At 47.4% G+C, this 27,027-nt stretch overlaps 1 protein-coding gene across 2 annotated transcripts in view; it reads right to left on the minus strand.

The window, feature by feature from the left end:
• Positions 1–4,960: 4,960 nt before the first annotated feature.
• Positions 4,961–27,027, minus strand: part of MKLN1 (muskelin 1) — a 45,387-nt gene continuing 23,320 nt past the window's right edge. For both annotated transcript variants that reach the window (XM_032221749.1, XM_032221747.1), the window contains exons 9-14: positions 12,980–13,127; positions 11,271–11,385; positions 10,050–10,189; positions 8,374–8,476; positions 7,423–7,477; positions 4,961–5,645 (exon numbers count right to left, since the gene is read on the minus strand). In XM_032221749.1, coding sequence (XP_032077640.1) covers positions 5,524–5,645; positions 7,423–7,477; positions 8,374–8,476; positions 10,050–10,189; positions 11,271–11,385; positions 12,980–13,127 — 683 coding nt within the window. In that variant the 3' untranslated portion in view covers positions 4,961–5,523. The remainder of the gene's footprint in view (positions 5,646–7,422; positions 7,478–8,373; positions 8,477–10,049; positions 10,190–11,270; positions 11,386–12,979; positions 13,128–27,027) is intronic.

Genomic DNA, 27,027 nt, shown 5'->3' on the forward strand with positions numbered 1-27,027 from the left:
ATCAAGAGGGTGGATTTCCTCACTCATCCCTAGGATTTCAGGGGCCTATCGGATCATTTCTGGAGCTTTCTCTAATCAAACCCAACGGGCCGCGAGATTTCATTTGTCTTGAAGGCCACGCCTTCGTTGAGCCAACGGAACAAGTCAACACCAATCCATGCGGTGGGTCTTTCTGACCCCAGAACTACGCCGGGAAGGCGCTACAAACCCGTATTATTTTTTTTAAAGAGGGAGCGGTTCAGTCTTCTGCATGACACCTGTCAGTTTTTCAGGACTATCACAAATCAAGCCAATCTCTAAATGGCGTACGGTTAGGGAAAGGGAGGAGGAGGAGGAGGAGGGGAGCCGGATGTACCAAATGGGAAGGGATCAAAAAGGGATGACAAGAAGCTACAACTGTCAACTTGATAGTAATCATGGAAACAACCTCTTTGTCGAGCTGAACTGTTAGCTCTGCCTCAAAATTGCAAGACGGCGTGGGAAATAAACCGCATTTCCTCATTGTCGTAGACCGCGATTTTAATAGTTGTGACGGACCTTTGGGGCAGGTTTCACATGTCCTCTTCAGAACGGTCTTGCCGGTGGCCGTACAGGATTTCTAAAGGCAGAACTTTTTTTTATAAACTGCTTTCTCTTTTCTACAGAATTATATCCGAGAATTTAGGCCTCAGAAGTTGAAAGAGATCCTCACTCACTCGAGGATATCTTCCCACTTCCTGCTCTCTTCTCACACGGGACTTCCCAATCTCTCCTTCCCGAGACATGCTCCTCTTTTGAAATGGGGGGGGTTCCTCCTGAAGTGTGGGGTGGGTGTAACAAAAGGAGTTGTGATAAAAAGTGGGCAATGGCCCCCCAAAATGAGCAAAAAATATCCTTCTGGAGAAGTTTTGAGGTCTATTCTCTCAACCCCCTGAAGTCCACAACCTCTCTTAATATTTTTGATCATCCCAAGACTTTAACGTATCTAGAGAAATCTTCCTGGCCAGATAGGTCCAGCACTGTTTGAATGGCCAAGTCGCTAAGCTAGACCAAATTATGAAAAGAAATAATAATATCAAATCAACCATTTTCTGCTGAACGAGGGATAGGAAAGTTCCAATTACGAAGTCTCTCTTGATGGATACAAGGCTACCAATATTGCAGTCTACTCAAAAAGATTCCCATAGCAAATTTACTTACTGTTGTTAAACAACAAAATGTTGGGAGCTAAGTGAAATCAGACTTCGGTGGGCTTTCTCATCATCATGTCCAAAGACGCTTATAACCCCAACACATTTGAAAGGGGTGAAATTCTACCGGTTCGGACTGGTTCGCCCAAATCAGTGGTAAAAAAAATACTACTGGTTTGCCCGAACCGGTACTTCCGAGATCAGCTGTGACACGTGATTTATATGAACTAGAAAGCAGGGAATCCTGCTTTAGCTAGAAAACTAAATCGCGTGGCACAGTGGATTCCCCCCTACCTGTTCTACTTACCTATGCAGGTGCAATTGATAGCAGGCTCCGCCTACTCCGGACATCATGGTGTTCATTTTTGACACTCTGCGCACACTCAAATTTGCGAACCGTTAGCAAAGGTAAGTAGATTTCACCTTTGGGTCTAGACCAGTGTTTCTCAACCTTGGCAACTTGAAGATGTCTAGACTTCAAGTCCCAGAATTCCCCAGCCAGCGAATGCTGGCTGGGGAATTCTGGGACTTGAAGTCTAGACATCTTCAAGTTGCCAAGGTTGAGAAACACTGGTCTAGACTAAGGCAAGCGGAAATCAAACCTTGGTCTGTTGGTGGGACATGAGTGATACCTTCTGCATCTGAACGGCATGGATGGAAACAACTAATGGTTAAGGGCAGGTTATATGAACTGCTCTTGCTATCTGGACATAAAGAATGCTTGGAAGAAATTCTCAATTAAATAGTTCGTCCAATTAGCATACCCTGCCCCACAAGAATACACAGGGGGAAGATGGGGGGGTTCTTAGGTAAGGCATGCAAATTACTGGAAGTAAAAGAGGGGCCCATGCAATGCATTCTAAACAGCCCTCCTCCCCCCAAAAATATATCGTAAGGTTGAGAGGGAAGAATGTCACACTGACTACCGCAGTCTTATTATCTATACGTGGAAAATTTGGGTGAAAGCTTTTCTGGTTCGTACGAAAAGGATGGTAAAACTATACGTGAAATACAGGTGCAAAAACTGGCACCTGTGTGTCATACCTGACAATTAAAAGTTCATTTAAAATAGGAAGGGGGAAGGAGGGGGGGGAAACACCTTTAAAAAAAATTCCATGTGTCTCAAAAAGGAAGGAAAAAACGAAGAATCGTAATTTTCAAAAGATGGCACTGGGCTATTGTACTGATATAGAACCTTTTAAGTCTACCGCTACTGGCCACAATTATACGGCATCGTAAACCATGGATTGATCACACTAATTCACGAGTCGGCTACAATTCAAATTTTGCACTGGGTTGACTCTTAACGTGTTTCCTCTGAATGAGGGAGTTGGGATTTACCATTTTAAAAAGAAAGCGACGTCAAACCATGGCCTCCGACACACTGGCTTGTGTAAACCACAAAAGTCGGGCTCAAACAAAATTACAACACAAGATTAATCCGAATCCTCTAACTGAGCTGGACTGGGGGAAAGAAGGCACAACGCTCAGCTTTGAGCGTTGGAGACTGCACCGACCACCAAAATCTTGGCTTACGGTGATATCGGCGTCAATCCAGACCAGTTTCTGCCGACCCACCAAATCTTAAGTTCTCCAGAGCAAAACTTGCTTGGCATTTGTTCGTCCTTCGGATTCTTCTCATTTCTTAGAAGTCCTAAGAAATCATTTTGGGTGGGGTTGAATCAGTCAACCCTTTTAAAGCAGAGGTGGACAATTTGGGCCCTCCAGATGATGGTGGGAAGACGTATCAAGCCAGTACAGCCAATGGGAAGACATGCTGGTAGATGTCCTTCAAAAAACATCTGCTAGTCCCCGATTGCTCGACCATATTTACGAATGTCCATTGGTCTTCCTTTTCTTGAAGCAACCAAGAGCAATCCCAATGCGGTTTGCTCTCCAGCTTCCATCCAAAACCCGAAACTCGCAACCCGCCCAACGACGGGACAAAAACACGCAAGCTTTTGTTGGCTCCACCCTGCAGTGCTGAAGAACGGGAAAAGCTCACTGTATACATGAACCTAGCTAGGTTAAAATATATTTCTTCCCAAAGTCTTAAAAATGCTCAAGACATTTCTTACTACCATCATGGAAACGGAAGAAATTTAATACTTTTTCCCAGGGGTGGGCACTGTCTGTGTGAAAACCTGCAAGGTGGAAGGCCCTGCCCTGTTGTGGGTGTGGGTGTGGATAACACCCACAGAAAAGGAGGTCTTCTAGTATAACCTTGCAGGTTGTCACACACATACACACATACACACCAGAAAATCCTCACTCTTTCCCTCTGTGATGCAACACCGCTAAATTTATGAAGCTGAAGCCGACATATCTCCATATCCTGATTCCTTTCCTTACTTTACAAGGCAAAACTACGGTGGGGAGAGTTCCAAATGGGGAAGAAATTGTAGTGTTTGAGGGGGACAGTGTGGAGGGGGGGTGTATTCAAGAAAGCAAGGTTGAAAGACAAGGAAGATTGGACTAAAAATTTCCTTGAGGACTTGTGGAATCTTCAATATTCTGTTTATGGTGCTCGGGGGCAGTGTCTTAGGGGAATGGGGGGGGGGGGGGCGCCTTCGGTATTCTAAAGAAGATCCCAATTGGCCTCTTCAAGATTTACGAGGATGAAGATCACCCTTTGGTGGTGGGAAAAAGCAAGACCATCAGCGCTGGGACCTCATTTCTTGCTTCAAGATGATGAATCTCTTTCATCGTCTTAAAGGAGAACATGTCAACGCAGGTAACATCTGTTGGGTAGTCACCCCATTAATTTTGTGTGGAGGGGGTTGATACACACAGCATCTCCCCCCCCCCCATGTACATCTTGACTTTATCATCTAAGAACACAGGAACTCAAGCACAGAAGGGAGAAGAAACAAGGAAGGGCAATCAGATGGAGGCTTACAAATCCCACGGTAATCGGGACAGGTTAGGAGAACATCACTTAACGCCCATCACGCGGAAGCGACCCCTTCCGTCCACAGTCACAGCGCCACAGCTGCAGCACAACTCTCTAGTCTATTGTGGTCTCCTAGAGTGGTCGAGTCAAGGTTCTGGACTTCTGTGCTACCATGCCAGTCTCAACGGTGACAGCTTGAGATGAGATGACATGAGATGGCTTACAAAGCAACAAACTGACACACGCACTTGTGCAGATGCTTACACGCAACCCCCCCAAGGCTATAACTAGAACTCCATGCGTTGTAATCTGATTTTTAAAAAAATAAATCTTGGTGCTGCTAAACTTTTTCTAGGTGTAAAATGTGTGTGTGGAGGGGGGGATGTGTAGGCTTCATTTTCTAACATGGGAAACTTTGGGTAAATCAAACGGCTGAAGGTTGCGTCTGCTCCACGTGGAATTTACAAGGTAGGATGTCACCGTTTAGGCCGCTTTTAAGACTTGTGGACTTCAACTCCCAGAATTCCCCAGGCTGGCTGGGGAATTCTGGGAGTTGAAGTCCACAAGCCTTAATGCGGTCAAAGTTAGGCAGATGTCTTAAAGTCAGCCTAAGACAGTGTTTCTCAACCTTGACAACTTGAAGTCCTGTGGACTTCAACTCCCAGAATCCCCCAGCCAGCATAGCTGGCTGGGGAATTCTGGGAGTTGAAGTCACAGGACTTCAAGTTGCCAAGGTTGAGAAACACTGGCCTAAGAGACCTTCCTACTCCTGTTTTTTCACCCCATGGCCACTAGATGGCGAAAGATCCCAAAGGTACATGCATCACTCTTTTTTTTTTCAACTCAATTTTTTTTTTAAAAAAAGAGGGTCAAATCTACACCTCCCAACTCCCCCCCCCCGCCCTCCCACTCGCCCCCCCCACTCTAAGGATGCTTGCATCAGCTGCAGAGGGGTTAGCAGGCTGAAAAGCAAGCTCGAATCGGCAAAAACCAGCCAGGGGAATAAAACTGCTGTGAACCAATCGAATTAAAAAAAAAGAAAAACACCCCCCCCCCCCCATCCTCAAAAGCCCTGAGTTTTCACCCAGGATAACGTCCGTCAACTCAGAAAAAACCCTCACCCATTTATCTCCACCCACCTCGCCCCCACCCCGGATGCCCATATTCATCGATCTTCCAAAAGCGTCGAGTGAATGAGAAGGAACGAAGGAATGAAACGGAGCAAATGAACGAACATCCATCCATCTGCCCGTCATCCATCCATCCCGAAGCCTTGTCGGAAACGTTACTGATTCCTTTTTAATTATCCATTTGCATAAAGCCCCTCCCCACGCCACTTGCGTCTATTTCTGAAAGTTCCCCAATCAGGCGCCCCACGCACGCACGCACACGCACACAAAATTAAAAATATCGAAAAAATTCCTCTTCCTTCCGCGGGCTCAGCAAACAACGTGGCTCGTGTCACAGGGTGATGAGCTCCACCAGGTTGCCCTTGGGAGGGGTCATGTTGTCCGGAAAGAAATTCACCAGGGTGTCAAAGAGCTGAGTTCGTTGGGCGTAGACGTGATCGACGTCCGAAAAACCTGGAGATGGGAGAGGAGGGGGGGGAATGATGAAAGGATTTGTCGGGCAACAAATGATATAGAATAAAACAGAATAGGATAGGAATGGAATAGATAATAGAATAGAAAATAGAATAGAATATAGAAAATAGAAAATGAAATAGAATATAGAATATAGAAAATAGAATAGAATATAGAATAGAATATAGAATACAGAATATAAAATATAGAATATAGAAAATAGAATAGGATATAGAATATAGAAAATAGAATATAGAATATAGAAAATAGAAAATAGAATATAGAATAGAATATAGAAAATAGAATAAATACAGAATAGAATATAGAACAGAATATAGAATACAGAATATAAAATAATAAATATAGAAAATAGAATAGAATAGAATATAGAATAGAATATAGAATAGAATATAGAAAATAGAATAAATACAGAATAGAATATAGAATACAGAATATAAAATATAAAATATAGAATAGAATATAGAAAATAGAATAGAATATGGAATATGAAATATGGAATATGAAATATGGAATATGAAATATGGGATGTAGAATATATAATATGGAATATAGAATAGAATATAGAACAGAACAGGCCAAGGAGAGAGATGCCTAGAAAAGGTCGAACTCACTTTCATCGTGACAGTTATATAGAATAGAATATAGAAAATAGAATAGAATATAGAATAGAATATAGAATATAGAAAATGGAATAGAATATAGAATAGAATGTAGAAAATAGAATATAGAATAGAATAGAATAGAATAGAATAGAATAGAATGTAGAAAATAGAATAGAATATAGAACAGGCCAAGGAGAGAGATTGCCTAGAAAAGGCCGAACTCACTTTCATCGTGACAGTTATAGAATAGAATATAGAAAATAGAATATAGAATAGAATATAGAATATAGAATAGAATATAGAACAGAACAGGCCAAGGAGAGAGATGCCTAGAAAAGGCCGAACTCGCTTCCATCGTGACAGTGCACTCCATCTTCGCAAGCAAAGATCAAGCTCATCCCCACCCCACTTCCCAAATCCAGCTGGCCAAAGGCAGCTGACTCTGAGGATGACGGATGGTCTGTGCTGTGACCTGCCTGTGGCAGCAGATTCGGACAGTGAGGAGGTTGGGGAGGGACATGGGCCAGTCCTGGAGTCTGGGGAAGGCTCTGACGAGGGCTCTGTGTCGGAGGCAGAGAGGGGGCCAGGGCCGTCTGACAGTTGTCAGCTGCCTTCAGAGTCAGACATCAGTGGGGCAGAAGAACAGCTGGAACCTGCATGCGCAGAGATGCCAGACGAAGGGAAGAGCTAAAGAACAGGGGTCGACTTGAGAATAAGGCCACAGGTGGACGATGAATGGCCCCTCCCAGAGGGAATAAAAGAGGAGCGAAAAGGGAGTGGAGCTTGCAGGAGACCATTAGTTCATTCCTGCATTCTTGCCAAGTATTGCGGCGTCTGAAAGATATCGGCCTGGCAGCTCTCCAAGCCTGATAAAGGTCGCTCATTGTGACCGTGGGAGAGGAAAGACTTTGCTGGAGAGGAATTCACTGTCAATTAAACAAAATGGGTTTATCGGGACGAGGACTTAGATGCTGCTTGGGAAGCCCAGGTCAGAACCGTCTGCTGATTTGTTTTGACTTAGCCTTCGGATGACTGCATGGATCATATACCTTCACCCTGTGGCGAAACTGAGCCCATGGACTTTTACTGGCCCTTAACCCAAAGCGAGATTCGGAGGCAGCTGCAATGCAGGCAAATTCCGAACTGCTACTCACCCAATGTGCTCAGATCAGAAGCCGATTTGAAAAGTGCCGAAGCGAGCAGCTGGAACTAGACAGGGGGGGAAACAACAAACACGAGAAGGACAATTTTAACAAGTGACATGTTGACGTCTCTACGGAGATTCTCAAAATCATCCCTGGTCATGGTTGTCCCAAAGGGGCTTTTTTCCAAAAGCAGCTGGACTTCGGGTTTCCCCTCCCCACCCCCTTTGAAAACGTTTCGCATCTTGTCCCAGAAACTTCTTCAGTTCTAACTGACTGGTGGGGGAATGGGAGGATGTTTTGACCCAGTTCTCTCGGGGTCATTCGCTGGCGACAAGTTAAATTGATATGCCTCTTAACTCACGAAAACCTGGGATGGTTGCGTTTAGAAAAAAAACTGTGTGTGAGAGAGGGGGGGGGAGAAAGAGAAAGAGGGAGGAAGAGAGAAAGAGAAGGAAGAGAGAAAGAGGAGGGAGGGAGAAAGAGAAGGAGGGAAGGAGAAAGAGAAAGACAAAGGATGGAGAGAGAGAGAGAGAGAGAGAGAAGGAAAGGGAGAGAGGGAGAGAAAGAGGGAGGGAGAGAGAGAGAGAGAGGAAGAGAAAGAGAGAGGGAGGGAAAGCAAAAAAGGGAGGAAGAGAAATATAGAGAGGGAGGGAGGGTGGGAAAGAGAGAGGGAGAGAGAGGGAGGACAATAGGCAAAATGGAAAAGTAAAAATGACAAAAAGAATCTGGACAAGAATGAAAAGAAACAACACACACACACACAACCCAAATGACAGGAATCCTAGTGACATCCAACCAGTTTTAAATTGTCTTTATCGCCTGCACTCACACCTCCACACCTGCTCAGGACTGAGCATCCCCACAACTTTTGTCACCCAGGTGTTCGAGAAGCGCCAGTTCCAACTGGATTTGCACCATTCGCTCCATGTGAACGGGGGAAGCAGAGAGGTCACCGCTTACCTCCTTGGTTTCCTCGGGATCCGAGTGATCCACTGTGACAAACAAGTCGTTCTGCAAATACTTCAGGGCGCTTAGAGGATCCGCCTGGGCTTTCTCTTCAAACCTGCAGACACCGACAAGGTCAGGGTGAACTCCGGGATGACAGAGGCAGCTCGGGAGAACTTAAAAGACTCACGAGACTGTTTTTAAAAAGGCCACCGTCCCAACAGGGGCCTGACACCGTTTCTGCTGGGCTGGCCAAGACCAGAACCTCATGAGGACTAGAGCTTCCTTGTTAAATGGGAGAAGACCAGGCCTGACTTAGATTGCTGCATTTGGTTGATCTCCTAAATCAGGGATGTCCCACCTTACTTCGCCAGGGGACTTCAACTCCCAGAATTCCCCAGCCAGCCACATTCAACGGCATTCAAGGGAAGTCGGAATTTGTCCTCTTAATGATTCCCACCTGACTCCTCCCCTGGTCTCACTCCAACAATACCTGATTTGTGTCTACTTAATGATTCCAGACTAATTCCCCACCTGACTCCTCCCCTGGTCTCACTCCGACAATACCTAATTTGTGTCTACTTAATGATTCCAGACTAATACCCCACATGACTCCTCCCCGGGTCTCACTCCGACAATACCTAATTTGTGTCTACTTAATGATTCCAGACTAATTCCCCACCTGACTCCTCCCCTGGTCTCACTCCGACAATACCTGATTTGTGTCTACTTAATGATTCCAGACTAATTCCCCACCTGACTCCTCCCCTGGTCTCACTCCGACAATACCTGATTTGTGTCTACTTAATGATTCCAGACTGATTCCCCACCTGACTCCTCCCCTGGTCTCACTCCGACAATACCTAATTTGTGTCTACTTAATGATTCCAGACTAATTCCCCACCTGACTCCTCCCCTGGTCTCACTCCGACAATACCTGATTTGTGTCTACTTAATGATTCCAGACTAATTCCCCACCTGACTCCTCCCCTGGTCTCACTCCGACAATACCTGATTTGTGTCTACTTAATGATTCCAGACTGATTCCCCACCTGACTCCTCCCCGGGTCTCACTCCGACAATACCTAATTTGTGTCTACTTAATGATTCCAGACTAATTCCCCACCTGACTCCTCCCCTGGTCTCACTCCGACAATACCTGATTTGTGTCTACTTAATGATTCCAGACTAATTCCCCACCTGACTCCTCCCCTGGTCTCACTCCGACAATACCTGATTTGTGTCTACTTAATGATTCCAGACTGATTCCCCACCTGACTCCTCCCCTGGTCTCACTCCGACAATACCTGATTTGTGTCTACTTAATGATTCCAGACTGATTCCCCACCTGACTCCTCCCCTGGTCTCACTCCGACAATACCTGATTTGTGTCTACTTAATGATTCCAGACTGATTCCCCACCTGACTCCTCCCCTGGTCTCACTCCGACAATACCTGACTTCTTTTGATGTTAACCCAATATAGCCAGGAGTTCTCTTGAAAGAAATCAAAATTTGTGGGGGGGGGGGAGGAGAGACAGCCAAATGCTTTTAATGGTTGCCTTTAAGGCTTCATTATCGCAAGACTGAGAGAGATTCTATTTAAAAAAATGTTCTATTAAACAGCCCACCTCCACTGTGCCTTTGTTAAAGCACAGACACTACACACCGATACACACCGCACGTCTGTACCTGTGCTTCCTTATCAAGTACTTGCAATGCCGAAGCAAGTATTCCTTGGACGGTCGGCAGAGTTTCAAGGACCAGAAGTCATCCAGCCTCATCTTTGGAGAGCAAGGTTTCCCCGGATTTCCACCAAACAAATAATGGACCTTGAAAGGGAAAAGCAGGGGAGAGATCTGGTCATAAATAAACAGCCGTCGGGGAAAACCATCTCAGCCATGATTTTCCAAGAAGCACGACGGGACCTGTGGCCAAATGCTTGGGGCTGCTGCTCATGCGGGCTGTGCGCAGCCGAGGTTTTGCGCTCTCTAGAAAGGCAGAGGAGGAAAGAAAGAGATGTGGTATTCAGCCGGTTCGGGCCGGTTCTCACAAACCGGTAGCGGAAATTTTGAGTAGTTTAGAGAACCGGCAAATACCACCTCTTGTTGGCCCCATCCTCCTGATCTCCTGCGGTTCCCTGTCCTATATTCCCTTGTTTTTTTAGCTAGGCCAGTGATGGCTAACCTTTTTTGGTTCACCTGCCAAAAGCGGGGGGAGTGCAATCAGGAGACCTAGAATGCATCTTTGTTCTGACCTAGGCTTCTCAAAATCACGAAGCAGATTCCTTGTCCCCTTTTTATTAAGCTCATGTGAACTCCTCTCATTCACATCCAGCAAAGTCCCGGCAAACGGTCTTTCAAGGGTGAATTTACAACCACAGACCTTATCAGGCTTGGAGAGCTGCCAGGATGATATCTTCCAAACACAACACTTGTACAAGAAAATACTTGGCAAGGAGTGTCTGAGAGTCACGAACAAATCTTCACACTAATTAAATGAACTAATTGTCTCCTGCAAACTCCACTCCCCTTTCGCTCCTCTTTTATTTCCCATGGGAGGGGCCATTCACCGTCCACCTGTGCCTTTATTCCCAAGTCAGCCCTTGTTCCTCAGCTGTTCCCTTCTCCTGGCAGCTCTGTGCATGTGCACATCGGGAACAGGCTCCAGCTGTTCTTCTGCCCCACTGATCTCCAACTCTGAAGGAAGCTGATCACTGTTATATGGCCCTCGCCCTATCTCCGCCTCCGAGCCCTCATCAGAGCCTTCGCCATGTCCCTCCCCAACCTCCTCACTGTCTGAAACTGCCACCAGCTCTGCTGGCCACTGGAGGGCCACAACAATCTCATGGCCGTTGCATCCAAGGCTTAGATGATAACCTTGACCACCCTACCATACTCTCAAGCAGCTTACCTTGTGCAATTCATCATACACAAGCTGGTGTGCAAAACGGGGACAGGGTTCTTCTTCCTGAAGGCTCTTGTTTGAGTTCTCTTTGGCGGCTTGGTCGTTCTTGTAGACGCAGGACCTGAAATACAGCACATTGGTTATCTGGCAGGTCTCACTTACAATACAATAGCAGAGTTGGAAGGGACCTTTCAAGGTCTTCTAGTCCAACCCCTTGCCTTCAGACAAATGGCTATCTAACATCTTCTTAAAGACTTCCAGTGTTGGGGCATTCACAACTTCTGGAGGCAACTTCTGTTCCACTGATTAATTGTTCTCACTGTCAGGAAATTTCTCCTTAGTTCTAAGTTGCTTCTCTCTTGGATTAGTTTCCACCCATTGCTTCTTGTTCTACCCTCAGGTGCCTTGGAGAATAGTTTGGCTCCCTCTTCTTTGGGGCAACCCCTGAGATATTGGAAGACTGCTATCACGTCTCCCCTAGTCCTTCTCTTCACTAGACTAGCCATGCCCAGTTCCTGCAACCGTTCTTCATATGTTTTAGTCTCCAGTCCCCTGATCCTCTTTGTTGCTCTTCTCTGCACTCTTTCTAGAGTCCCCCCATCTTTATCTCCTCTTAAATTCAAGTTCTACCATAGGTATAGTCTAACTCAGGGGTCTCCAACCTGGGCAACTTTAAGATACCCGGACTTCAACTCCCAGAGTTCCTCAGCCAGCAAAGCTCTGGGAGTTGAAGTCCCAGGTTGGGACTTAAAGTTGCCCAGGTTGGAGACCCCTGGTCTAACCCATTGATGAGGATGCTACCCGTACAATCCTGCGATTATTTGGATTGGGTCTCTGCACGCCTTCAGATCATCATCTTCTTTTAACGACCCCACAATCCCTTGCAGGGTGGAGTCAGGGCAACCGAATGGAGCTGAATGGTGTTTACTGGCCAGATGCCCTTCCTGTCACCATTGTGGAGTTTTGTTCAGCAGATATATTCTCAGTGTGCCCAGAGAAATATCTGCCTCTACCTAGGATTGAACTTACAGCCTCCTGACTGTGAGGCCAGAGCTCCACCTCTAGGTCACCGCACCCCTCTTGTCTATTAATCAAGATGATCTCTGTAAAAGGCAAAAAGAGACTTAACGAGAGAGAGACACACACAGAGACAAAGAGACAGAGAGAGACAGAGAGAGAGGCAGAGACAGAGAGAGACACACAGAGACAGAGAAACAGAGACAGAGAGAGACAGAGACAGAGAGACAGAGACAGAGAGACAGAGACAGAGACAAAGACAGAGAGGCAGAGACAGAGAGAGAGACAGAAAGAGAGAGACAGAGAGAGACAGAGAGAGAGAGAGACAAAGACAGAGAGAAACAGAGACAGAGAGGCAGAGACAGAGAGAGACACACAGAGACAGAGGGACAGAGACAGAGAGAGGCAGAGACAGAGAAACAGAGACAGAGAGAGAGAGACAGACAGAGAGACAGAGACAGAGAGACAAAGACAGAGAGAAACAGAGACAGAGAGACAGAGACACAGAGAGAGAGACAGGGAGACACAGAGGCAGAGAGAGACAGAGAGAGGCAGAGACACAGAAAAAGAGACAGAGAGAGAGAGAGACAAAGAGACAGAGATAGAGACAGAGAGAGGCAGAGACAGAGAGAGAGAGAGACAGAGAGAGAGAGAGAGACAGAGAGAGACAGACAGAGAGACAGAGATCTCCCACTTACCAGCTGTTTCGGACGATGTCGTAAATCCAGAAGGAATTCCGAACGTTCTCTTCCCGTTTTTCCTTGTCTTTGCTCAGTCCAGACAGCACATGGATCTCGTTCAGTTCCGGATCAATGGTAGCTCTTTGAGTGAAGCCGGTCATTGGAACTGCGGGTGAAGGAGAGCAACGTTACATTTCTCCAAAGAATAAAACAGGCCACTTAGGTGGCAGATCCATCACAATAAAAAGGGACCGCTAGATGGCGGATCTATCGTGCTGAGCCAAGCTTGTCTCCTTGCAGCTTCATGGATGTTAGCTCTCACGGGGTCATTAAAAGCAAATTGATGGAAAAAAATGGATCTTAATGCTGGTTTAAATCCTGTCCATTGGATACGCTCGCTCTGAAAATGAAAGGAAAAGAGGGAGATCCCAAGCTGGCTCCAGGGAGGAGGAGTCAGTGGAGATCTAAAGGGATCCATCGGCACCACCATAGCAGGAGGTGAATATGTTTTACGCAAAAAGTTAACGTCAGATAGGCACAAATATGTGTGGGCTTGGGGGGGGGGGGTTGCGTAGAGGCCATTAACAATCAGAGACGTCCAATTTGAGCCACTGAGTTTTTGTACCTTCTCAACGGGCCCCATTTCAACCTCTCCTGGTATCTACGATCTCTGGCATGAGAAGAGGGAGACGAGTGATTGACAGCATCGTTCCCTGGGGGGTCATCTGGAGGACCAGATGTTCAGCATGAGAGGCCATGAATATCACTCTCCCTCCCTTTCTCTCTTCCTCTCCCTCTCTTTCTGTCCCGCTCTACTTCTCTTCTCCTTCTCCTCGTCCACTTCCTCTCTCCCTCCCTCCCTTCCTGTCTCTCTCTCCCTCTCTCTCTCTCTCTCCCTTTCTCCCTCTCTTCCTGTCTCTCCCCCTCTCTCTCTAATTTGGAGGACCAGATGTTCACCTAGATAGGCCACAGCTCCATCAATCAAATAATGAATCTCTCTCTCTCTCCCTCTGTGTGTCTCTCTCTCCTTCTCCACCTCTCTCATTTTCCCTCCCTACCTCTCTCTCTCCCTCTCCCTCTCCACTTCCACTCTCCCTCTCTCCCTTTCTGTCCTCCTGTCTCTCTCTCTCTCTCTCCCCCAGTCTCCTTTTCCCACTCCCCCACTTCCTCCCTCCCTTTCTCCTTCCCTTTTCCTGTCTTTCTCTTCCTGTCTCTCCCCCCTCTCTCTCATTTGGAAGACCAGATGTTCACCTAGATAGGCCACAACTCCATCATCAATCGAACAATGAATCTCCCTCCCTCCCGCCCTCCCTCCCTCCTTCCTTCCTTCCTTCCTTCCTTCCTTCCTTCTTTCCTTCCTTCTCTATCTCTCCCCCCCCCACTCTCTATCTATCTCTGACTATTCCATTTCACATACAGGTATTCCTCAACTTACTCCTGGGAGTTGAATGATTGGAGACCCCTGGACTAGAAGACACCCCCCCCAGGCCCCTTCCAGCCCTACAATTCTAAGATGCGGGGGAAGCCGCTCATTCTAACACTCCCACCGTGGGAATTTAAGGCAACGGCGAGAATCGAATGAATTCCGTTGAACTCGCCGGGGGCAAAGAGGCAGCAATATAAACTCAATAAATAAAATAAATAATAAATTCCTTCGTGAGGAACGCTCAGGTGGCCATCAAAGGGATCTGCCGAAACCCCCCACCTTCCCGCCCGCTCCTCCACCACCCCCAACCCCGGAGCCTCTTTCTCCTCAAGCAGCGGCTGCCTGGATGGCCACAAGGGGAAGGCCGAAGACCTCACATTAATCCCCATCAAAGCGTAATCAAATAATTGGCTGTTCTGGTGTTTACAGAGCAGGGCCTGCTCCCGTTTCCCACGGCAACCGGCCTTTTGGCTGGCATGTGTCACCGGCATGTGATCTGGCGGCCTTGCTCTCATTTTCTCTCTTCTCCTCCTCCTGGGATCATTTTACAGTTTTGAGAGGTGGGGGGGTGAAATGAGAGGAACTGCAATCTGTGTCTCGTATCCGGTCAAGTTGTTTGGGGGTTCAGAGGCAGGAAGATGCACATCCCACTGGTACCCACTCCTGTGCCAGCTCCCCCAGCCTTAATTTCTCTCTCTCTCTCCTCCATCTCTCTCTCTTTCTCTCCCTCCCTCTCCCCTCCTCCATCTCTCTTCCTCATCTCTTTCTTTCCCCCACTCCTCCATATCTCTCCTCTCCTCCATATTTCTTCTTCTTTTCTTCTTTCTCCTTCTTCTCCTTTTCCTTCTTCTCCTTTCTCCTTTTCTTCTTTCTTCTTCTTCTCCCTCCTCCTCCTCCTCTTCTTCTTTTTCTTCTCCTCCTCTTCCTCCTCCTCCTTTCCCTCTCTCTCACACACACACACCGAACATCCTTTCCAAATTCATATGCCGAGGACAGCCTAACGCCATCACGATCTTGCTAATCCTGGGGTTGTTTTTTTCCCCTCCAAGCTTGATTCAAACTCTAAAGGGGAGGAGAGGAGGAGGAGGAGGAGGGGGTGACACACACCACGGTGTGACTAAGCAGTTCTCGACAGCACAAACACCAGAGGCAGCATGAGCCAGGGAAAAAGCCGCATGTGACTCAGATGTTCGGGGAGAAAAACAAAAACACAAATGTTCTGCCTTGCCTCCTGTTTAGATTTGCTGCTTCCTGAACACAAGAGGTGTAAAAGAGAGAGGAAACCCCCAAAATATCCAGAACCGTAAAGCCTACCAAATTGAAATTCGGTACGTATGTTCCTCTCGGCTTCTAGGTACTCAACAAGAAAGGATTTTTTGAAATGACCATCAGATCATTAGTATTTCTTATACCGTAATTAACACACTCTGATGCTAAGGAGTTCTACTCCTCCTGCCCACCTGAAAAGAACTCTGTTCCAACTGCCAGTTACCTCACATTCCGTTACCTCAGTTCAAACTGGCAGACGTTCCACTCCTTCACTCAGGAGCAGTCTGGGGCTCCTTACAGTACTAAATGTCGGTACATCCCCAAAATGTCTACGCCTTCCACCTATAGAACGGAGATTGGACTGCCATCTGTCAGAAATGGTGCAGGGTCTCCTGCTTGGCCGAGGGGGGAGCGGTTGGACTAGATGGCCTACAAGTACTCCTATATTAGTTAGAATCGCTTGTTTAAGGCCTATTCAAAGTTCTAGTGGTAAGGACAAAAAGTGACTTATGACGCTTTTTCCACATTTACACCTTATGGCAGCATCCCAACTGTCATGTGACTGACGTTTAGATGCTTGGCAACCACCTAACGTCCTGGGGTCATGTGATCACCATTTGCAAGCTTCCCAGGCAGAAGTAGATAGATAGAATGATAGAAGAACAGAGTTGGAAGGGACCTTGGAGGTCTTCTAGTCTAACCCCCTGCTTAGGCAGGAAATTCTACACCACTTCAGACAGTCAACGAGGGGAAGCCAGATTTGCTTCATAATCATATGGTTCACTTAACAACTGCAGTTATTCACTTAACACCCATGGCAAAAAAAAAAAAAAAAACCAAACCTGTCATGGTGATTTGGGCCAATCATAGAAGACAGGGAGTTATAGTCCCGCCTTAGCCCTCAAAACCAGCTGGGTGATTTTTGAGACAATCGCTAGGAGACACTGAGTTCTAGTGTCGAGGTGGCGCAGTGGTTAAATGCAGCACTGCAGGCTACTGCTAGATCAGCAGTTCAGCGGTTCAAATCCCACCAGCTCAGGGTTGACTCAGCCTTCCATCCTTCCGAGGTGGGTAAAAATGAGGACCCAGATTGTTGGGGGCAATATGCTGACTCTCTGTAAACCGCTTAGAGAGGGCTGAAAGCCCTATGAAGCGGTATATAAGTCTACTGCTATTGCTATTGCTATTGCTAGTCCCGCCTTAGCCATCAATATCGATTTTGGGGCTAATCATCAGGAGACGGTGAGTTCTAGTCCTGCCTTCACCATCAAAGTCGATTTTGGGGCTAATCATCAGGAGACGGTGAGTTCTAGTCCCGCCTTCACCATCAAGGTCGATTTTGAGGCCAATCATCAGGAGACGGTGAGTTCTAGTCCCGCCTTCACCATCAAAGTCGATTTTTGGGCCAATCATCAGGAGACGGTGAGTTCTAGTCCCGCCTTCACCATCAAGGTCGATTTTGAGGCCAATCATCAGGAGACGGTGAGTTCTAGTCCCGCCTTCACCATCAAAGTCGATTTTTGGGCCAATCATCAGGAGACGGTGAGTTCTAATCCCGCCTTCACCATCAAGGTCGATTTTGAGGCCAATCATCAGGAGACGGTGAGTTCTAGTCCCGCCTTCACCATCAAAGTCGATTTTTGGGCCAATTATCAGGAGACGGTGAGTTCTAGTCCCGCCTTCACCATCAAGGTCGATTTTGAGGCCAATCATCAGGAGACGGTGAGTTCTAGTCCCGCCTTCACCATCAAAGTCGATTTTTGGGCCAATCATCAGGAGACGGTGAGTTCTAGTCCCGCCTTCACCATCAAGGTCGATTTTGAGGCCAATCATCAGGAGACGGTGAGTTCTAGTCCCGCCTTCACCATCAAAGTCGATTTTTGGGCCAATCATCAGGAGACGGTGAGTTCTAATCCCGCCTTCACCATCAAGGTCGATTTTGAGGCCAATCATCAGGAGACGGTGAGTTCTAGTCCCGCCTTCACCATCAAAGTCGATTTTTGGGCCAATCATCAGGAGACGGTGAGTTCTAGTCCCGCCTTCACCATCAAGGTCGATTTTGAGGCCAATCATCAGGAGACGGTGAGTTCTAGTCCCGCCTTCACCATCAAAGTCGATTTTTGGGCCAATCATCAGGAGACGGTGAGTTCTAGTCCCGCCTTCACCATCAAAGTCGATTTTTGGGCCAATCATCAGGAGACGGTGAGTTCTAGTCCCGCCTTCACCATCAAAGTCGATTTTGGGGCCAATCATCAGGAGACGGTGAGTTCTAATCCCGCCTTCACCATCAAAGTCGATTTTTGGGCCAATCATCAGGAGACGGTGAGTTCTAGTCCCGCCTTCACCATCAAAGTCGATTTTGGGGCCAATTATCAGGAGACGGTGAGTTCTAGTCCCGCCTTCACCATCAAGGTCGATTTTGAGGCCAATCATCAGGAGACGGTGAGTTCTAGTCCCGCCTTCACCATCAAAGTCGATTTTTGGGCCAATCATCAGGAGACGGTGAGTTCTAGTCCCGCCTTCACCATCAAGGTCGATTTTGAGGCCAATCATCAGGAGACGGTGAGTTCTAGTCCCGCCTTCACCATCAAAGTCGATTTTTGGGCCAATCATCAGGAGACGGTGAGTTCTAATCCCGCCTTCACCATCAAGGTCGATTTTGAGGCCAATCATCAGGAGACGGTGAGTTCTAGTCCCGCCTTCACCATCAAAGTCGATTTTTGGGCCAATCATCAGGAGACGGTGAGTTCTAGTCCCGCCTTCACCATCAAGGTCGATTTTGAGGCCAATCATCAGGAGACGGTGAGTTCTAGTCCCGCCTTCACCATCAAAGTCGATTTTTGGGCCAATCATCAGGAGACGGTGAGTTCTAATCCCGCCTTCACCATCAAGGTCGATTTTGAGGCCAATCATCAGGAGACGGTGAGTTCTAATCCCGCCTTCACCATCAAAGTCGATTTTTGGGCCAATCATCAGGAGACGGTGAGTTCTAATCCCGCCTTCACATCAAGGTCGATTTTGAGGCCAATCATCAGGAGACGGTGAGTTCTAGTCCCGCCTTCACCATCAAAGTCGATTTTTGGGCCAATCATCAGGAGACGGTGAGTTCTAGTCCCGCCTTCACCATCAAGGTCGATTTTGAGGCCAATCATCAGGAGACGGTGAGTTCTAGTCCCGCCTTCACCATCAAAGTCGATTTTTGGGCCAATCATCAGGAGACGGTGAGTTCTAGTCCCGATTTAACCATCAAAGTCGATTTTGGGGCCAATCATCAGGAGACGGTGAGTTCTAATCCCACCTTAGCCAGCTGGGTGATTTTGAGCCTGTCTCTCTTTCCCAGCCCATCCCACCTCACAGGATTGTTGTTGTTGTGGGGAAATTAGGAAGAGGAAGGACGGAGAATTAGGTTATGTTCAACAAATTATTTATAAAAAAATAATAAAGATGAGATTTAAAAAAAAACTAAAATAAAGCTTTTTTTGTCAGAACGGAGCTCAAAGGAAACGCCTGACCGCCGTTTTTAGTCACTCTCTCATAAAAACGTGTATATAGGATTTTTTTAAGGTTTTTTTTTTTAATAGAATTATTTGGCAAGATGCTTTGGACAAAACACCCACCAGTCCCAGCTCGCGATGCCAAATGTGAAGGACCGTGGCAGCTACAACTCAAAACATATATTATACGTCTCTTTTTATTATTTTCCTCAGTGAAGAAATGTATTGGCAGAGGCTTCCCCCCAGGGGGAATGGTGTCAGGAATGGATGCTGCAGATGGACACCACCCTTTTTAAACTGCATGACATAATCATGCAAAATTGGCCTTCAAACCAAAGCCATTTTGCATCACTCTGTGACTCTGCCAAGGGAACTGAAAACAGGAAAACACCAGAGTCCAGTGTTTACATATCAAACAGAAAGTTTTGCCAGGAAAAGGGAGGGAGAGAGGAGGGGAAAAGGAGAGAGAGGGAGAGAGAAACAGAGAGGGGAGAGGAAGAGAGGAGGGAGGGGAATGAGGAGGAAAATGGCGTGAGGGGGGAGGAAAAGGAGAGGGGGGAGAGGAGAGACAGAGAGGGGAGGGGAAGAGGGGGAGAGGGAGAAGGGAAGGAGGAAAAGGGGAGAGGGAGGAAGAGAGAGAGGGGAGAGGGAGAGGGGGAGGGAGGGAGAAAAAGAGAAAAGGGAAAGAGGGAGGGAGGGAGGGAGGAGAGAGGAGGGAGAGGGGAAAGAGGAGGAAAAGGAGAGGGGCGAGGGGAGAGACAGAGGGGAGAAGAGGGAGGGAGGGGCAGAGGGAGAGGAGGAAAAGGGGAGAGAGGGGGTGAGAAACAGAGCGGGGAGAGGGAGAGAGGAGGGAGGGGAAGGAAGAGGAAAAGGGAGGGAGGGGGAGGAAAAGGAGAGGGGGAGAGAGAGGGAGGAGGAGAGGGGGGAGAGGGAGGGAGGGAGGAGAAGGAGAAAGGAGGGAGGGAGGGAGGAGAGGGAGAAAGGAGGGAGGGGAAAGAGGAGGAAAAGGAGAGAGGGGGAGAGACAGAGGGGGAGGAGAGGGAAAGAGGGGGAGAGGGAGAAGGGAAGGAGGAAAAGGGAAGAGGAAAAGAGAGAGGGGAGAAAGAGAGGGAGAGGGAGGGAGAAAGAGAGAGAGGAGGGGGAGGGAGGGAGAAAAAGAGAGAAGGGAAAGAGGGATGGAGGAGAGGGGAGGGAGAAAAAGAGAGAAGGGAAAGAGGGATGGAGGAGAGAGGAGGGAGAGGGGAAAGAGGAGGAAAAGAAGGGCGAGGGGAGAAACAGAGGGGAGGGAGAGAGGGGCAGAGGGAGAAGAGGAAAGGGGGGAGAGGGGGAGAGAAAGAGGGGAGAGAGAAAGAGAGAGGGGAGTGGGAGAAAGAGGGGAGAGGGAGGGAGAGAGAGGGGGGAAGGGAGGGAGAAAAAGAGAGGGGAAAGAGGGAGGGATGAAAGAGGAGGAAAATGAGAGAGGGGGAGAAACAGAGAGGGGAGGGGAGGGGAACGGGCAAGGAGGAAAAGGGGAGAGGGAGAAAGAGGGGAGACGGAGGGAGAGGGAGAAGAGGGGGAGAAAGAGAGGGAGGGGACAAAGGGGTTGAAGGAGAGAGAGGGAGAGAGAACAGCACCGAATTTCCCAACAAATGTAGTTCACAGCTGCTTTTATACAAAGATGCCTGTCACAAGCCGGCTATTTTTACCAACTCCCTCATAAAAATTGCTAGGTACATTTCCCCCCCACCCCAGTCTTGCTGCCAATAGAGAAAAGGAAAAAAAAGCGGGGGGGGGGGGAATCAAACTTTAAATATCTTCTCCCTCCCTTTTTCCCCTTCCTTCTTTCCTTCCTTTTTCTCTCCCTCCCTTTTCCTCTTTCCCCTGCCTTCCTTTTCTTTCCTTCCATCCATCCTTCCCACCTTTTCCTTCTCCTCTTCCTTTTCTTTCCTTCCCTTTGCCTTTTCTTTCCCCCTCCTTCTTTCTTCCTTCCCTTCCCTTCCTTCTCTTTCCCTTTTTTCTTTTCCCTTCCTTTTTCCCTTCCTTCCCTCCCTCCCTTTTCCTTTTCCTCTTTCCACTTACTTCCTTTTCCCCCTCCCTTCCTTCTCCCTTTCTCCTTCCCTTTCCCTTCCTTTGTTCCTCACACCCTCTTTTCCTTCCTTCCTTCCTTTCCCTTTTCTCATTTCCCTTCCTTCCTTTTTTTCCTTACTTCCCTTCCTTCTCCCCTTTTTCCTTTCCCCTTCCTTTTTTTCATTCCTTCCTTCCCTTTCCCCATCTTTCTTTCCTTCCTTCTCTTCCCTCCTTCCTTCCCTTTCCCCTTCCTTCCCTTCCTTCCCTCTCTCCCTTCCTTTTCCTTTTCCTCTTTCCCCTTCCTTTTCTTTCCTTCCATCCTTCCCACCTTTTCCCTCTTTCCCTTTTCTTTCCCCTTCTTTCCTTTCCTTCCCTCTCTCCCTTTTCCTCCCTCCCTCCCTTCCCATCTCCCAGAATCTCCAACTGGCTGGGGCAACTGGGAAACAGATGAATCCCGGACGGTGCCAAGTTGGGGAGTGCTGTCTCCTCCTGCCCTTTCATCAATCCATCTCCTCTTTTTCTGGAGCCAACTCTGAAGATGCGGGGTTGAGAAGAGGAAGGGAGAAGGCCTGCCTGTCTTCAGTCAAACCTCCGGACAAAAGCTACTGCGACTGAAGCCTCCTCGGGGGGCTTGGGGCTTTCAAACAGAATGAGATTTTGTTCTTCCTGGTTACAAGAAAGACTCGCTCTAACATCTCCCTGCACAAACAAGGGAAGTAAAACGTTCAGAGCTGTTTATTTACTTGCACAGACACACAAGGACGGTGCACGAGAATTCTATTCATTCATGATCTCCAAATGAGTCATTTGCCTACAAAGAACTCTATTCAGCCTAACAGCTTTCTTCTTCTTCTTTTCTGTCTTTCTTTCCCTTTTTTTAAATTTTTTTTAAGGTGGCTAATTATGTCTTTTCTCCTTTGTCCAAATCCAAGGCCGCAACTAATATGTTTGGGCAGAGGATGCTGGCGGGGTTGTTCGGTCACAAGGACGGATCTGTTCTCAAGAAATGAACTCATCGCAGGTGGTGGCCAAGTATGGAAAACAAACCAGCATTAGCTCTCCACTTGCAGGCCGAGGTTACGTAGCTGCAGCCTCTTCATTCAGAAAACCAAGGAACACCCCCCCCCCAAAAAAAATAGGAGACTTCGGAAGACATAAGGCCTTGCCAACATACGCTGGAAGAAAGCTAGGGAGTTCCAGAAAAACACCTGCTTCTTCTCCTTCAGTGACTATGCTAAAGCCTTTGATTGCGTGGATCACAACAGATTGTGGCAAGTTCTTAAAGAGATGGGAGTACCAGATCATCTTACTTGTCGCTTGAGAAACCTATATGCGGGTCAAGAAGCCACAGCGAGAACTGGACACGGAACCAATGTGCGCTTCAAAATGGGGAATGGAGTCCGGCAAGGCTGAATAATGTCGCCCTGCCTGTTTATTTATTTATTTATTAAATATATTTATATGCCGCCCAATCCCGAAGGACTCCGGGCGGCTTACAAAAAATGTAAGAAAAACACAAAAGAGAAAAGAAAAGAGTTTAAAAATAGCAAACACCCTCATACATTCATTCTAATCGGGGCTGGACCTCAACAGTGAGGTCAACAGCCCCAGGCCTGCCAGAACAGCCAAGTTTTTACAGCTTTCCTGAAGGCCATGAGAGTGGGTATGGTCCGGATCTCCGGGGGTAGCTGGTTCCAGAGAGTCGGAGCAGCTACAGAGAAGGCTCTCCTCCGAGGGCCCGCCAGCCAACACTGTTTGGCTGATGGCATCTGAAGGAGGCCCAATCTGTGGGATCTTACTGGTTTAACTCGTATGCAGAGCACATCATGAGAAAGGCGGGGCTAGATGAATCAAAAATTGGAATTAAGATTGCTGGGAGAAATATCAACAACCTCAGATATGCAGATGATGCCACTCTAATGGCAGAAAGCGAGAGGAATTAAAGAGCCTCTTGATGCGGGTGGAGGAGGAGAGTGCAAAAGTCGGCTTGAAACTCAACATTAAGAAAGCTATGATCATGGCATCTGGCCCTCTCAATTCCTGGCAAATAGATGGGGAAGAAATGGAGGTAGTGACAGATTTTATTTCCCTGAGCTCCAAAATCACCGCAGATGGGGACTGCAGTCAAGAAATTAAAAGACGCTTGCTCCTGGGGAGGAAAGCGATGACAAATCTAGACAGCATCCTAAAAAGCAGAGATATCACCCAGCCAAGAAAAATGTGTCTAGTCAAGGCGATGGTTTCCCCAGTTGCAACGGATGGCTGTGAAAGTTGGACCATAAGGAAGGCTGAGCGCCAAAGAACAGAGGCCTTTGAACTCTGGTGCTGGAGAAGACTCCTGCATTGAGTCCCTTGGACTGCAAGGCCATCCAACCGGTCAGTTCTAGAGGAGATCAACCCTGGCTGCTCTTTAGAAGCCCAGATCCTGAAGAGGAAACTCAAAGACTTTGGCCACCTAATGAGAAGGAAGGACTCCCTGGAGAAGAGCCTCATGCTGGGAACGATGGAGGGCAAAAGAGGAAGGGGATGGCAGAGAATAAAGGTGGCTGGATGGAGTCACCGAAGCAGTCGGCGTGAGCTTAAATGGACTCCAGAGGATAGTAGAGGACAGGAAGGCCTGGAGGAATATTGTCCATGGGATCGCGATGGGTCGGACACGACTTTGTGACTAACAATAACAAAAAAGTCCAGACGTCTGGCCAGGGAAGATGGATTTTGTAATGGCGCAAAAGCTCTGGAGGACGTCACAATCGCAAAACGCTTCAATAAAGCTTTAGCAAGTACAGGCCTGTTTGTTTAGGGACCGTTCGAAGGTAACAACGGCCCTGAAAAAAAGTTATGACCATTTTTCACACTTACGACCGTTGCATCGTTCCCCCACGGTCACGTGATCCAAATTCGGAGGCTTGGCAACTGACTCAGATTTACGACGGTTGCAGTGACCCCCCCTTTTGCGAACGTCCGGCCACCAAAACTCCGTAGGGAAGCCAGATTCACTTAACAACCAGGTTGCCAACTTAAACCACAGCAGCGATTCACTTAACAACGGTGACAAGAAAACTCGTCAAATGGGGAGAAGCTGACTCGGCAACTGTCTCACTTAGCAACAGGAACGCTGGGCTCAATTGTGGTCGGGGGTTGAGGAATCATCTGCCGATTACCTCCCATAGACCGATCAGATCACACAGGTTAGGTCTCCTCCGGATTCCATCCGCCAGCCAATATCGGCTGGCGACCCCCCGGGGGAGAGCCTTCTCTGTTGCAGCTCCAGCCCTCTGGAATGATCTCCCTGTCGAGATCCGGACCCTTACGACCCTCCCGGCTTTCCGCAAAGCCACCAAGTCCTGGTTGCTCCAGCATGTGAAACATCCAGCCCCGCGGAAATAGTGAATGTTGCGGTTTTGTTTTTAAAGTGTTGTCTTTGTCTAGTTTTCCCCCTTCCCTTGTCTATTGTGAGCCACCCGGAGTCCTTCGGGAGTGGGCGGCATACAAGACAAATAAATACAAATACAAATACTTGCATTAAAAAAAAATGTGATGATTTCATGAGGAAATGCTGGTGTCTGTAGGTCTACATGCATATAGAGAATCAATCTCTGGTTTTATTTGAACTACGTCAGGAAACCCAGTAATGTTTGCCAAAGTTTCGAACGACGATAACAACAACAACATTCCAAACGCCCGTCTCAATTTTAGGTAGCAGATGTTTCTGCTCCGTCAAAATTTATCGTGTGGATTTCGGAGGCTTCGCTTTCCAAAACAAGGCAGCCGGTTGCAAAGCACAGCTGGAAGCCGCTGGAACAACGCAAACAAAGCTGCTGCAATATTTCTTTTTAATGGACCTGAGAGTGAAGATTCACTTTATCAAAACAAGCCTTTCCCCCCCCCCACACACACACATTCTGTCCTATTCCAAAAGATTGCTACATAACAGGAAAGGGAAACGAAGGCCCCTTTGCCATCTCAGAATTCAGAATAACAGAGTTGGAAGGGACCTTGGAGGTCTTCTAGTCCAACCCCCTGCTCAGGATACCTGCTGTCCCACTGCTCAGGAAACCCTATACCATTTCAGACGGTTGTCCAATCTCTTCTTAAAGACTTCCAGTGTTGGGGCATTCACAACTTCTGGAGGCAACTTCTGTTCCACTGGTTAATTGTTCTCACTGTCAGGAAATACCTCCTCAGTTCTAAGTTGCTTCTCTCCTTGATTAATTTCCACCCATTGCTTCTTGTTCTACCCTCAGGTGCTTTGGAGAATAGCTTGACTCCCTCTTCTGTCTTTCTTTCTTTTTTTCTTTCCTTCCTTCCTTCCTTCCTTCCTTCCTTCCTTCCTTCCTTCCTTCGTTCCTCAAATAGAATAGAGTACTGAATTTGAAGGGACCTTGGAAGTTTTCTAGTCCAACCCCCTGCTTAGGCAGAAAACCCTACATCATTTCAGACACCACATCTTGCAATACTTATGGAAAGGAAATTAACTGCAAGATGGTGAAGGATCTGGATTTTGGAATAGAATAGAAAAGAATAATCAGCATCATAATATTTCAAAGGGACCTTGGAGGTCTTCTAGTCCAACCCCCTGCCTAGGCAGGAAACCCTATACCGTTTCAGACAAATGGCTATCCAACATCTTCTTAAAGGCTTCCAGTGTTGGGGCATTCACAACTTCTGGAGGCAACTTCTGTTCCACTGGTTAATTGTTCTAACTGTCAGGAAATTCCTCCTTAGTTCTAGGTTGCTTCTCTCCTTGATTAGTTTCCACCCATTGCTTCTTGTCCTGCCCTCAGGTGCTTTGGAGAGTATTGATTTATTGATTGATTGATTCAGTTTGTATGCCACCCTATTCCCGAGAGACTCAGGGCGGCTAACAATGAAAAAGGGAAGGGGGTACAGAATAAAAAATAAAAAGACAAACATATTTAAAAAAAAACAACAGTCATAACCCTCGGATGGGGCTGGAAATTCAACAGCCCCAGGCCTGCCGGAACAGCCAGGTCTTAATTGCTTTGAGGAAAGCCAGAAGGGTGGTGAGGGTCCGGATCTCAACGGGGAGATCGTTCCAGAGTAGCTTGACACCCCCCCCCCACCCTCTTCTTTGTGGCAGCCCCTGAGATATTGGAATACAGGTAGCCCTCGACATGCAACCTCGATTGAGCCCAGAATGTATGTTGCTAAGCAAAACATTTGTTCAGGAAGTTTTGCTCCATTTTACGACCTTTTTTTGCCACGGTGGTTAAGCGAATGACTGCAGTTGCTAACCAAATTACACAGTTCTTAAGTGAACATTGACTTTGCTTGTCGGAAGGTCCCAAAAGGTGATCACATGACCCCCTGCAAACATCATAAATGAGAGTCAGTTGCCAAGTGTCTGAATTTTGAGCATGTGACCGTGGGAATGCTGCAACAATTGTTTATTGTGAAAAATACATTTTTCGGTGCCATTGTAACTTGGAATGGTCATTAAATGAACTGTTATAAGCCGAGGACTGCCTGTACTGCTAAACTCCTACTTTTCATTAATATTTAAAGGTAAACGTTCCCCTTGCACGTTTTACGTTCTAGTTGTTCCTGACTCCAGGAGGTGGTGCTCATCTCCGTTTCAAAACAAAAGAGCCAGCGCTATCCGAAGACGTCTCTGTGGTCATGTAGCCGTCATGACTCAATGCTGAAGGCGCACGGAACGCTGTTACCTTCCCACCAAAGTTGGTCCCTATTTTTTCTACTTTCATTTACATGCTTTCGAACTGCTAGGTTGGCAGAAGCTGGGACAAGTCACGGGAGCTCACTCCGTTACGCAGCGCTAGGGATTTGAACCGCCGAACTGCCGACCTTTC

This window comes from Thamnophis elegans, chromosome 7 (assembly GCF_009769535.1).
Source record: "Thamnophis elegans isolate rThaEle1 chromosome 7, rThaEle1.pri, whole genome shotgun sequence".
NCBI lineage: Eukaryota > Metazoa > Chordata > Lepidosauria > Squamata > Colubridae > Thamnophis > Thamnophis elegans.